The sequence below is a fragment of the Sorex araneus genome, chromosome 8 (genome assembly GCF_027595985.1).
Source record: "Sorex araneus isolate mSorAra2 chromosome 8, mSorAra2.pri, whole genome shotgun sequence".
NCBI lineage: Eukaryota > Metazoa > Chordata > Mammalia > Eulipotyphla > Soricidae > Sorex > Sorex araneus.
The window spans coordinates 65,856,110-65,870,807 of record NC_073309.1 but is presented as its reverse complement, the minus strand read 5'-3'; the positions used below and the strand labels follow the sequence as shown (position 1 = coordinate 65,870,807).

General features: G+C 39.8%; 1 protein-coding gene across 1 annotated transcript in view; it reads right to left on the bottom strand.

The window, feature by feature from the left end:
• PLPPR5 (phospholipid phosphatase related 5) overlaps nucleotides 1-14,251 on the bottom strand; it is a 322,528-nt gene extending 308,277 nt beyond the window's left edge. Inside the window, exon 1 of the mRNA XM_055146503.1 lies at nucleotides 14,143-14,251. Within this exon, the coding sequence (XP_055002478.1) occupies nucleotides 14,143-14,251 (109 nt within the window). The remainder of the gene's footprint in view (nucleotides 1-14,142) is intronic.
• Nucleotides 14,252-14,698: the final 447 nt, after the last annotated feature.

Genomic DNA, 14,698 nt, shown 5'->3' with positions numbered 1-14,698 from the left:
GGAGAAAAAGGAAAAACAGAAAAAGAGACATTTGTATCATATTGAATGGCTATGATCACGTTTTTTCCTCTGCTTCTATTCATGAGAGCTGTGCTACATTTCATAGAATGGCTTGAATAGTTTCTTTAAAATATGTCACTACTGGTGGAATTGATGACTGACACAGCCTTTGTGGAAGACAGTATCTAAGTTCCATGAAGAACTAGGAATTGAATTTCCTTTTAATTTAGCAATCCATTCTTGAAAATAGACCTCAAAACCCAAACACAATGCAGAACAGACCTCTGCACTTCGATGTTCATTGCAGCACTGTTCACAATAACCAAAATCTGGGAAAAACCCAAGTGCCCAAGAATAGATGGGTAGATAAAAAAATCTATGGTACATGTGCACGATGGAATACTACTCTGCCGTAAGAAAAGATGAAGTCATACAATTTGCTGCTATGTGGCTGAATCTAGAGTGTATTGGGCTGAGTGAAATGAGTTAAAGGAAGAAGATCTGGCACAGAATGATCTCATCCATATGCAGGATATAAAGAAACACAGAAGACGAATAACTAATACCTAAAGATAATAGAAATAAAGGACGAGAACTGGTGCTTAGTAGGATGCACGTCACTAAGGGGGTTGGGATTGGGAGAGGAGGGAGTTGGGATAAGTCAAGGATGGGATGTTGACAATGACAGAGGGAAGTACTCACTCTGAGGAGGGCTTGGTGCTGGAAGGTAGTAAAGTAATATGCATGATACCCTAACAGTGGGGCTGAAACCATAGCACAGCAAGTAGGGTGTTTGCCTTGCACGGAGCAGAGCCACCCGGGTTCTATTCCTCCATCTCTCTCAGAGAGCCCGGAAAGCTACAGAGAATATCCCACCCACACAGCAGAGCCTGGCAAGCTACCCGTGGGGTATTCAATATGCCAAAAACAGTAACAAGTCTCACAATGGAGATGTTACTGGTGCCCGCTCAAGCAAATCGATGAACAACCGGATCACAGTGATACAGTGATACAGTGATACCCTAGGAGTAACAGTTTATAAACCACTGTACTAATAGGGAAAGAAAATAATGGCCATCATCGAGGCAGGCTGGGGGATAGAGGGGAACTGGTGACACTGGTGGAGGCAAGTAGGCACTGGTGAAGGGATTGGTGTTGGATTGTTGTACACTTGAAACTGAATAGCTTTATAATTCATGGTGGCTCAATGAAAAAGAAAATGTTCTAAAAATATGCTATGTTGGGTAGGGCGAGGGCTCAAGCATGAGGTTCATGCTTCCCACCAGTGCCACAGACAAACATTTGAATTGTCTGGCTTCAGTTGCACTGAAAGTGATCTGCAGGGGTACGCGCTTGGGAAGCCTCCATCCCTAAATAAAAAATGTATTTTAAAGTGTCCTTTTGACATCACACCTATGATTAGAACCGTTCAGTGGTTTGTCCTGTCTGTCAGATGAGATTCAAAGTTATCATCCACCTCATGAGATTCCCCCCAATTCTGACACCCACCCCCTCTCCTGGGTCATGCTTTTTTCTGACGCCATCTTCTACATTTGGTCTTGAGTCACTTTAGTTCCTTGTTTTACTTAGATGGTTACAGATGTTTTCTATTTGGGGGCTTTTGTATTTTCTATTCCCTTTGCCTGAAGCATTTTTTTCCCCATTTAGACAATGTCATGGCTTGATTTGTCTTTGCATTCTAGTCTATGCTCAACACCATCCTTCCAGCTGCTTCTCTGAACATAAATGTCAAAATGCGCACAACCAGCTCATTCCAACCACTCACCCTCAAGAGCTCTGCCCATCCAAAACACAAGACACTTGCTATTTCTGTGCTTGACAATGCTTATTATCACTTATCAGGGCTTACATCTAGTTATCATTTTGTTGTCTCTATTTCTCAACTGTGTCAGCTCTACCTGCAACCTTAAAGTTCAGGTAATACTGAGCTCTAATTTATGACAACAGGACATATCACTGTGAACTGAGAAAAAGTTCTTTTGAACAACAAGTAGAGAAACTGATGATTGGTCAAATTATAGCTCCTGTATGCTCTAGATCAGATAATACCACACAATGTTATAGGGCTTTGAGGCTGTAATCAAGAGTACACAGACCCAAGAGGCATTTAAAAGTTCATTGGCACCCTGGGAGTGCATTTATACACACACACACATAAAGTTCAACTAGTCCTAATTCTGATTTGCATCATGCAAATGAAGTTTTCAGATTGTGGTTCTGATTGGCAGGAAGTTTTGCAAGCAATGATATGTTAAATATCAATCCAGAGCTATCTGGTTTGCAGTCTACTCTGTAAAGATATCTGAATGTCCAAACATGCTAGAGTACTGTGGCATGCCTGGGACTCAACTCTCAGAGATCTGCCCCTCTGGTTCATGCTCAGGAATGATTAATCTGGCCTGAGCACTGTATCTGAGTCTGTGGAGAGATATTCTCAGGACAGCTGCCCTACAAGCCTCAATGTATCTCTTACTGTGTCCATACTTTTGTTATTTTTATATTTCATATTAGTTATTTTTATAACTAATATTAAGATGTTAATTAAGAATCTAGGAGAAGAGGAATACCCCCCAGGTGGTGATTCACACCTGAACCCCTGAGCCAGATGGGCAGTCAGGAAAAGCTTTAGAATACCCCTAGGTGGTGTTTCTGCCCTGGAGCCTGATGGGCAGTTAGGAAGAGCTTTCTCATGTTGATTTTGTTACCAGACAGGTATAGTGTGGGCTCAGAAGACAAGGGGTGGAGAGGGAGACAAGTGGGGAGAGGCAGAAAGAAAGATTACAGGGGTCATTGGGGAGAAGCAATGCAGTCAGAGTCAAATCCAGAGGCAACTTTTTCATGTGCCTTTTGGCTATTCTTATCTCTTCCTTGGAAAAGTTTCTGTTCATTTCTTCGCCCCATTTTCTGATGGGGTTGGATGTTTTCTTTTTGTAGAGTTCAACCAGTGCCTTATATATCAATGATTTCAACCCATTATCTGATGGATATTGCGTAAATATCCTTTCCCATTCTGTAGATTGTTTGTATTCTGATCACTGTATCTTTTGCACTGCAGAAGCTTTTTAGTTTAATGTAGTCCCATTTGTTTATCTCTGTCTCCTCTTGGTTGGCCAGTTGCATGTTATCTTTGAAGATACCTTTATCTTCAATATCATGGAGGGTTTTGCTGACCTTGTCTTCAATGTACCTTATGGTTTGTGGTCTGATGTTAAGATTTTTGATCCATTTTGATCTGACTTTGTGCATGGTGCCAGGTCGAGGTCTAAGCCCATTCTTTTGCATGTTGTTGTCCAGATGTGCCAGCACCATTTGTTAAAGAGGCTTTCCTTGCTCCACTTCACATCTCTTGCTCCCTTATCAAAGATTAGATGATCATATATTTGGGGGTGTGTGTAGGGATATTTCACCCTGTTCCATTGGTCTGCAGCTCTGCCTTTGTTCCAGTACCATGCTGTTTTAATTTTTACTGCTTTGCAGTAAAGTTTGAGGTTGGGGAGGGTGATGCCTCCCATCATATTTTTCCCATGAATTGTTTTAGCTATCCGTGGGCATTTGTTGATCCATATGAATTTTAGGATTGATTGATCCGTTTCTTTGAAGAATGTCATGGGTATCCTTATAGGGATTGCATTGAATCTGTATAATGCTTTGGGGAATATTGCCATTTTGACAATATTGATTCTCCCTATCCATGAGCAGGGGATATGTTTCCATTTCCTCATGTCCTCTTTTATTTCATGGAGTAGAGTATTATAGTTTTTTTTTGTAGAGGTCTTTTACTTCCTTGGTTAAGCTGATTCCGAGGTACTTGATTTTCTGGGGCATGATTGTGAATGGGATTGCTTTTTTCGTGTCCCTTTCCTCTGCCTCATTGTTTGTGTATAGGAAGGCCATGAATTTTTGGGTATTGATTTTGTAGCCTGCAACTTTACTGTATAAGTTTATTGTTTCTAAGAGTTTCTTAGTAGAGGCTTTAGGCTTCTCTAGATATAGTATCATATCGTCTGCAAATAGTGAGAGTTTGATTTCTTCCTTTCCTATCTGGATGCCCTTAATCTCTTTTTCTTGTCTAATAGCTATCGCAAGTACTTCCAGTACTATATTGAAGAGAAGTGATGAGAGTGGGCATCCTTGTCTTGTGCCTGATCTTAGAGGAAAGGCTCTTAGTTTTTCCCCATTGAGGATAATGCTTGCCATAGGCTTGTCACTAATCATCAGGGAGATGCAGATCAAAACAACCATGAGATACCACTTCACACCACAGAGACTAGCACACATCCAAAGGAACAAAAGCAACCACTGTTGGAGAGGATGTGGGGAGAAAGGGACCCTTCTACACTGTCGGTGGGAATGCCGACTGGTTCAGCCCTTTTTAAAACAATATGGACAATTCTCAAAAAAATTTGAAATTGAGCTCCCATTTGACCCAGCAATACCACTGCTGGGAATATATCCCAGAGAAGCAGAAAAGTATAGTCAAAATGACATCTGCACTCATATGTTCATCGCAGCACTGTTTACAATAGACAGAATCTGGAAAGAACCCGAGTGCCCTAGAACAGATGACTGGTTAAAGAAACTTTGGTACATCTATATAATGGAATACTATGCAGCTGTTAGAAAAAATGAGGTCATGAACTTTGCATATAAGTGGATCAGCATGGAAAGTATCATGCTAAGTGAAATGAGTCAGAAACAGAGAGACAGACATAGAAAGATTGCACTCATCTGTGGAATATAGAATAACAGAGTAGGAGACTAACACCCAAGAATAGTAGAAATAAGTACCAGGAGGTTGACTCCAGGGCTTGGAAGCTGGCCTCACATGCTGGGGAGAGGACAACTCAGATAGAGAAGGGATCACCAAGTAAAATGTGGTTGGAGGCCATGCGGGCTGAATGTAGACTAGAGACTGAACACGATGGCCACTCAACATTTTTATTGCAAATCACAACACCTAATTAGAGAGAGAGAGAGAACAAAAGGGAATACCCTGTCACAGTGACAGGGTGGGGTGGGGGGAGATGGGATTGGGGAGGGTGGGAGGGATGCTGGGTTTATTTGTAGTGGAGAATGGGCACTGGTGAAGGGATGGGTTCTCGAACTTTGTATGAGGGAAACATGAGCACAAAAATGTATAAATCTGTAACTGTACCCTCAAAAAAAAAAGAATCCAGAGAGAGAGTGAGAGAGAGAAAGGAGAGAGAGAGAGAGAGCGAGAGAGAAAGAGAGAGAGAGAGAGAGAGAGAGAGAGAGAGAGAGAGAGAGAGAGAGAGAGAGAGAGAGAGAGAGAGAGAGAGAGAGAGAGAGAGAGAGACCAGGCTTCGAGAAGAGGAGGAAGACATGAGCAGAGACAGGAAAAGACGAAAATGAGGGGCAGTGTGAGACTAGAATGGGGAGCTCAGAGAGACTGGAACAGGCGAATAAGGAGAATGGGATAAACGGCAACTGATCAATCAACCAGCTTGGCCCTCATTTTCTCTTCTGTCGGCCCCATGGCCTGGACTGCCCAACTGGATGAGCGGCCCGGGACCACCCCCAAACACGAGCGCTTATGGGGAGAGCTGCCAGGGCTCTCCCCTGGCTGCTCCTGGGAGATTTTTTACACTTGAGTTCCATTATTGCATCTACACAGGGGACAAATCATCATCACATTTGATTAGCAAATTGCTTCTGGTTGAGACAGTTTGTGGCTTGGAAATGCATTGCATTTTCTGGAGCTAACTTTTTCCGCTTATGAAACAAGATAGATTGTGAATTTTTAACATACTGCTGGCTTATTTATTTGGCTTTAGAATCATTCTCTGTGGTGCTCAAGGATTACTCCTGGCTCTGTGCTCAGGGGTCTGCTGATGGTGCTCAGGGGATCATATGGTGCCATGGCTGCAAAGCTTAATTTAAACTGACTATGAAAAAATAAATATAAAAGTTTGATTCCTGAATTTAAGAATCATAGATGACACTCTTTCTTTATCCTTGTAGTCCCTCACATAAAAATGGCATTCTTTAATGCTGGCTGAATTAATTTGAATATTCAAAAACAATTAGGAGATTTAAATGTGTGTATTCAAGTAGAATCTGCAGGCTAAAATTGAATGTTAATCTTTTATGCTATTGTGGTTTTCAGGTTTTGTGTAACAAAAAATTTATTTTAATAAATATTAAGTATATTCCAAAGAAACTTGTTTTTATACTTGAAAGTAAATGCTGGTAAGAGGTATTTAAAAACATGCTATAGACAGAAAGCAAATTAGTAGATGCCAGGATGTGAGAGAAGGAAGAAATGGGTAAGATGTGCTTAATGAACCAAAGGGGTTTCATTCTTGGAGATGAGTTTCAGTGTTCAGGGCTTACTTCCGGCTCTGTGCTCAGGGATCACTCTTGGAAATGTTTGGAAGACTATATGCAGTCCTGGAGGTCAGACTGGAATAGGCAATATGAAAGACAAGCAACTTATCTACCTCTAGTGATCTCATTAGCCCATTATTTGTGTCTGAATATTTTTTTTGGGGGGGGTCACCAGCATATAGTTAAAGCTTACCTTATTAAGCAGATCTACCTGTAACTAAAATATGTGATAATGAATAATAACCTTCTCTGTGACAATTGTAGAAAAATAATAAAATGTTTATCTTTTATATGTTCACCTATAATTATAATTCAAATTAATTTTGACAGTGTCAGCATGAGATAAAAAAGGTTTTTGGAGTGATAACACATATCTAAATACACACATACACTTAAATATACATTGTATATACCAATGTTAGGTGGACAAGATTATTATCATATTCTAAGAATTTTGGAGCATATTTATGCTATTTAATGCCATTCATAAAGTGTGAAATTATAGTTTCCAGTAGAAGTTATAGATGTGATAGGGATATTTTTATTAATATATGAAACAAATTTTCTAATGTTTTTATTTTAGTTCAATTCTTTGTACTATAATTTTTTTTAAGAAATTACATCATTGGGGGCTGGAGTGATAGCACAGCGGGTAGGGCATTTTGCCTTGAACGCAGCCGACCCAGGTTCGATTCCCAGCATCCCATATGGTCCCCTGAGCACGGCCAGGGCTAATTCCTGAGTGCAGAGCCAGGAGTGACCCCTGGGCATCGCTGGGTGTGACCCAAAAAGAAAAAAAAATACATCATTGGCAGTAGAGAAACAAATATCAAGTTAACAATGAAATATTATTAAATGCAAAACACAGTTGCTTTTAGAAAGAAGAAAAAATCACTTGTGATGTTACCATTTGCATTTGGGGTGATTATAATTATACTTGATAAAACTTCATATAGTAAAGAAGAGAAGAAAACCTGTATCAGATATATATATATATCAATTTTTACATTTAGTGAAGCAGATTGAAAATGGAAAAATTGTAGACAACCTACTGAGTTAATTATTTCCTGCTGTGGGTAGTAACTTTTAAATCAGATTTACCTAGAATTATCCTAGAAACTAATATAGATTAATAAAATCTTACCTTTAGCTATACTTTAAGCTACTAAGTTATTAACTAGTAATCTTCTTAAAAATATTATTGGGGTCCCCCTGAGCACCAATGGAAGGACCCTGGTAACCCCCAAATTCTAGGATCAAATAGCACTGTATCCTCAGGGCCGCTTGGCAGAGAATCAGTGATAGGAAGCACGGGTCCTCTGAGTGCTGCTTGGGAGGTCACCTCTCCTAAAATATTATAGAGAACATCATTAAGTTCTTGAAATAATTGAATTTTTATTTAGTGGATCTAGAGGTGGCTTGGGATTCTAGATTCAATGCAATTTTGCAGGAAATGGGGAATTGGTACTTACAGCTTGGTGAGTACCAATGTTTAGGTTCTCCTCAAGAAAATGCAGCATTTTAACATGAATCTTTATGAAATGAAAAACCTACTTTCGTGTATATATATATATACATATACATTTATGGATATATATTTTTCTTCAAAGTGAGGTGACACTTCTGTATCATCTATTATTATGGATATCTTACTCCAAAGTAAGACAAACAATTCCTTATCATCTATTATTAAGTACCAATCACATCAAAGTTTACTTTTTTAAAAAATTAATGTAGGAGTACTGCTATTTATTTAGCCATTGATTAAGCTGATTGAATTGGGCATGAACTCCACATTACTTCTCAAAAAACTTTTAAATTGAATATCCGTGAGATAGATCATTACAATGCTGTTCATAATTGGGTTTCAGGCATACAATGATCCAGCACCCATCTCCTCACCAGTGTACATTTCCCACGACCAATGTTCCCTGTTTCCCTACCACCATCCCATAATGCTCCACTCCTGTACCCCCAGTCTCCCTCTACGGGAGGCACTTTCCTTCTCTCTCTCTCTCTCTCTCCTCTCTCTCTCTCTCTCTCTCTCTCTCTCTCTCTCTCTCTCTCTCTCTTTCCTTTTGTGCATCACAGTTTGTAATACAGGTGCTAAGACGTCATGGTATTTGTTCAAGGCATTCAGCATTTTTATCGGGACGGTAAGGCTGGAGTAGCTTTTCAACTGGGTGGCTACTTTGGGGTGTGGATGTGACTGCTGAGGCTTCCAAAAGTACAGGGAGGTGGGGGGAGGTACCACCCTGACCCCAAGATAGCCTGGAGATTTCAGTCACAAATCCTGCATACCAGAATTTTTAGCAGATTATATCTTGGTGAGGTCCGTCCTGAGACGGTGGAGTGAGGCCGGGGGTATGGCAGAGATTTCGGATTGTGAAAGCAAGTGACTGCCCAGGGCTCTGGTTGGACTGGCACCAGATTAATCCTCCCCACTCTGATTTACCCCACTCTGTTCAACCCTCCAAGGGCCAAGATTAACTGCAGCTTTCGATCTTTTTTCAAGATTTATTTATGGGTCTTGAAATAAGGCCAATAAATGGGCTTGTATAGCTGAGCCAGAGGTAGTTTTGGGGCATGGCTCCACATACCTAACTTTTGGCTGTTTAATTTCTTGGTCAATGTGATCCCAAGTTGTTGGGGTCTGGCCAAAGGCTCAGTGGCAATTTTGGGGTATCAGGAAGCCTAAAGGCACCATCAGGCTGCTAATGCACTTGTTCAGCAGATACAGGTTGACCTGTTGGAAGCGCCAGACCCCCAAAGTTTACTCCTATTTGTGAAATTGGAGAATAATCCGTGCATGATTAACTTTATAAACAAGCTTTTTGATTACACAGGCCTGCAATAATTTAATAGGTGGGATTTGTTGAAACACTGCTAAACATGGGGCTGGATCGATAGCACAGCAGGTAAGGCATTTGCCTTGCACGCGGCCGACCCATGTTCAATTCCCAGCATCCCATATGGTCCCCTGAGCACCGCCAAGGGTGATTCCTGAGCGCAAAGCCAGGAGTGACCCCTGTGCATTGCCAGGTGTGACCCAAAAAAAAGAAAAAAAAACACTGCTAAACATAATATTCACTAACAAAACTACAGAATTATAAACCTTTCTCAAAAAACTTTTGAGAGCATCCTACCAGCATACATTTGTTACTCTGAATATCCACCTTTTAAAACTGTGAATCATTTATTTTTGTTTATTTAAATACAAATTAATACAAAATACTGGAACTGGAGAGAGCGTTGTTAGAAGAATATTCAACATTTCTCTTTCCACAATATCAAGTAATATAGTACATATATTCAGACAAAAATAATTTGAATATTTCTGGCTTGGAGTTCAACATTCTTTTGTTTCCGCATTTTTTTAATCACTTATAACTTTATTGGAGGAGGGTCACATTTTAGACTAATTGAGTTTTCATTTGTCTAAAATGATTGGAGGACTGTGTGTGTAATGTGCTTATATATGTGCAAAGGTTGTTTTCTATCTCTAAGGGAAGTCTCTGGCAGACAGTCTCTTGCCCGCACGCCTGGCTGTCTTTCCCAGGCCCCCTTGGAGGGGATGGGCTCCAGCTTTCCTCCCCGCCCCAAGCAGAGCTCCCAGTGGCTGAAGACCACCAGAACCTAGCCACAGCCATGCTCAAGGCCCCTCTCCACACGTTCGCACAAGCCTCATGCATGAAGGTACCGGCAGAAGAACCCAGGTGTGTGTAATCCGGTCAATGGCCAACATCCAGAGGCTTAAAAGCAAGCTCCGAGAAGCTTATATCTTATAACCTACTTTTCCCTGTGGGAGAAACTAGCAAGCTACTGAGAGCTTCCTGCCCACATGGGACAGCCTCGAAAGCTTCCCATGGTGTATCCATATGCCAAGTCCAGTAACCAGCTGAATCTCATTCCCCTGACCCTGAAAGAGCTTCCAATGTGGCATTGTTGGGAAGGCTGAGGAGAGAGAGGCTTCTAAAATCTCAGGGATAGGACGAATGGAGAGGTTACTGAGACCGCTCGAGAAATTCGACTATCAACAGGATTTCGTGATTGTGAAGGGAAGTCTCTAAAATATGATCATATGCAACTGTTCTTGCGCTTTTCCTCATAGCAGGCTTATTTTTCTTGGTGTGACAAATAAAAGACTTACTTAGGCAAACTCTAAATGGTACATATTGAACCACAGTAGAGATTGGGGAATTTACCTGCTCTTAAGTGGAGCAAAAAATGCCTCTTTAACAAATGGTGCTGGCAAAACTGGACAGCTACATGCAAAAAAAAAAAAAAAGGGCTCAGACCTCTACCTAACACCATGCACAAATGTCAGATCAAAATGGATTAAAAACCTCAACATCAGACCAGAATCTATTAGGTACATTGAAGTTGTTGGCAAAGGTTGGCAAAACTCTCCATGACATTGTAGCTAAAGGTATCTTTGAATGTGACACTCCACTGGCCAAGCAAGTGGAAACTGAGATAAACAAATGGGACTACCTTAAACTGAGAAGCTTCTGCACCTCAAAAGATACAGTGACCAGAATACAAAGACAGCCTACAGAATGGAAAAGGATATTCACCCAATAACCATCTGATAAGGGATTCATATCAAGGATTTACAAGGTACTGGTTGAACTCGACAAAAGAAAATATTTAACCCCATCAGAAAATAGGGTGATGAATGGAAACTTTCTCAAAGAAGAAATCTGAATGGCCAAAAGGCACATGAAAAAATGTTCTTCATCAGGGAGATGCAGATCAAAACTATATGAGATATCATCTTACACCACAGAGACTGGCCCACATCCAAGAGAAAAAAAGCAACCGGTGTTGGTGCAGATATGGGGAGAAAAGTACTCTCCTTCATTGCTGGTGGGAATGCCGACTGGTTCCAACCTTTTGGAAAACAGTATGGACGCTTCTCAAAAATTAGAAATTGAGCTCCCATTTGACCCAGCAATACCACTTCTGGAAATATATCCCGGAGATGCAAGAAAGTATAGACGAAATGACATCTGCACTTATATATGTTCATTGCAGCGCTGTTTACAATAGCCAGAATCTGGAAAAAACCCGAGTGCCCAAGAACAGATGACTGGTTGAAGAAACTTTGGTACATCTACACAATGGAATACTTACTATGCAGCTGTTAGAAAAGATGAAGTCATAAAATTTGCATATAGGTATTCAACATGGAAAGTATCATGTTAAGTGAAATGAGTCAGAAAGAGAGGTTCAGGCATAGAAAGATTGCACTCATCTGTGAAATTTAAAGTAATAGAATGGGAGACTAACACCCAAGAACAGTAGAGATAAGTGCCAGGAGGATTACTCCACAGCTTAGAAGCCGCCCTCACATGCTGGGGGAAAAGGCAGCTCGGATAGAGAAGAAACCAAGTAAAAGATGCTAGGAGGGCCCTAGAAGAGATGGGAGATGCATGCTGAAAGCAGACTATAGACCGAACATGATGGCCCCTTAATACCTCTACTGCAAACCACAAGACCCAAAAGGGAATGTGTTGCCACTGAGGCAGGGTGGGGTGGGGGTGGTGGGAGGGATGCTGGGACCATTGGTGGTGGAAAATGAGCACTGGTGGAGGGATGGGTACTTGATCATTGTATGACTGAAACGCAAGCATGAAAGTTTGTAAGTCTGTAACTGTACCTCATGGTGATTCACTAATAAAAAAAAACAACAAATAAAATCTATTTAGAAATTATTTGAAATATAATTGAAAATATTGTGGAAAGACTTCACAGGTTTATTTTTTCAAAATCCTTTTATAAAATCTTTATTAGAATTTTTAAATGCAAAATTTTCTCTATATTTTTTATAATATCAGAAGCAGTTAGTGTTTTATCAACAAACACCACTGTGTCATTTGCTCCAGACACTGTCACTGTCATCCTGTTGCTCATAGATTTGTTCGAGCAGGCACTAGTAATGTCTCTCATTGAGAGACTTATTGTTACTGCTTTTGGAATATCCAATATGCCACAGGTAGCTTGCCAGGCTCTGCCGTGTAGGCGCAATACTCTCGGTAGCTTGCTGGGCTCTCCGAGAGGGGCGGAGGAATCGAACACGGGTCGGCCGCGTGAAAGGTGGCCGCCCTACCACTGTTTCAGACACACACATTTGATTGTTAACTGAAAAAAGGACAATTATAAAGGTAATAAATATAACCTATCTATTCCTTGAGAGATGCTAATATATTAACTTGAATTTTTTTTTCATCTCTAAAATTTGTACCGGAAATGGGTTGAGGTTAAAAAGAATACATACCAAAATGGAAAAATATTATGACTGTGGTAACAGAACAGAAATACTTTGTCGAGGAATTTTTTTTTTAACTACTCAGATAGTACTGGTTTCAGATAGCACACTCCTTGTACAAATCTGTGATTTATATGAGGAATCTTGCTTTACTACTCCCTATAAATCATAAATTTTCATCTGCTATGAATGCAAGGGGGTAAAATTTGACTTTTAAAATTTCATAATTAATTTTCTTAATAATTTTTAATTTAATTTTTATTATAGCTTAGGTAACTTGGTTACAATAGAGTTAAAGTTTATGATATTAATGCATAAGATTATTGTACCCCATCACCTTCAAAGTACCCAAGTTCCTCCACCACAGTTCTTAATGTCACTGCTTATTAGTCCAATATTTGATTTCCCCAATCCCCTCTCCTGCATGTAACCCATAATCCCTGGTAATATGCATCTTGTAGTCCAAGGGCAAGTTTAACTTGCTTATGTGTCCTGAAGTATTTTCAAGTTTCATTCCTTTCTAGGAGTCAGTTACATTTTCAAGAAATGATTGACAGTGGTGTATTCCTTACTCGAGATAGTAACCACACGTACAAAAATAGAGTTGTGTTAAATTTAAATTCCATGTCATATTTTTACATAGCAGTATTAGTAACGGGAGCTTCTATGGAACAGAAATAGGAAATAAAGAAAATCAGCTGGAAAACATACATCTTCCAGAAATGAGACATGGGTAGTTATTTGTCCATTTTAATGTAATCCAAAAAAGATATTTGTGTGTGTGTTGCTGACATGGACATATTTCTACAGCATAAGCAAAAAATTCTTGGTGTTCTGCAATGAAATAGATAAAAGTGCTACCTCTCAGCCTCAATACTTAGTAATTCTTTTAAAGGGAAAGTTACTTGATCTATTGAATTTCAGTATTCAGATCTATACAGCAACAATAATATATATTTTTTGCATTTTGGGGTCACACCAGGCAATGCACAGAGGTTACTCTTGGCTCTGCACTCAGGAATCACTCCTGGCAGTGCTCGGGGACTTTATGGGATGCTGGAGATCAAACCCCAGTCAGCCGCATGCAAGGCAAACATCCTCCCCGCTGTACTATTACTCCTGCCTCACAATAACAATTAAAATGCAGTTGTGAAGAAAAAAGCTAATATACTTAGAGATGTGAGCAACAAATATGCAATAAGAGTTATGCGATTAATATTGTGTTTCAATATTTCTCATGCATTCTTCTCACAACAGGCAGGATGCTTAGCCTATTGGCATAGTTTTAGAAATACTGAATTTCTCTTCATTTTCCTCTATCCTATCTTCTGTCTCCTTCACCCTTCTACCTTTTCATTGCAATAGAATCATTCTCTTTAGAATATTTTGGGTGTTTTACTTTTGTTTTTAATAGTAAAGAACATCGATGTTGAGATTTCTAGACACTCTATCATTATCATAATCTTTATCATCATCATCTTCTTAAGCATCATCATCTTTACCTTTATCATCATCATCATCTTCAGTATCATGATCATCTTCATCATAGCTTACATAGTTACTAGTTAAAATGGTGTTAACATTTATGCTGTGTCCTTGATACTCTATCATTGTTGCTATGTCATCTCTAATTGGATTTTGTGGGCCCCCCTCTCCTCCCACCAGTGCTAGGTAATTGGTTTTGTAGCCCAAGTTTTCTCAATCAGATCATCTTTCTGCTTATTTCTCCAGCTTAAACTTTTTTTGACATAAGCAGAAAGAAAATCTATTGCTCTGAGATTTTTCAGAAGATATACCAATTGTTTTACTCAGAGATTTATCCTTGAAACAAATTGAGCTTCTAAGCAATAAAACTGTCATACACAGGTATTCTTTAAGAGAAATTCAACTTTAAGAGCTGGAGTGTAAAGGAAAGTGACAGACTTCTGATCACAAAAACAACTATTCCCTTCAAAAAAGAAAAATACAATGCAACTCCTAAGCAAATTTCAGAGTGATTGCACTTAGGGCAATATTGAACTCTGCCTCTACTGTCTTTTTCTATGAGGCACTTAGCCA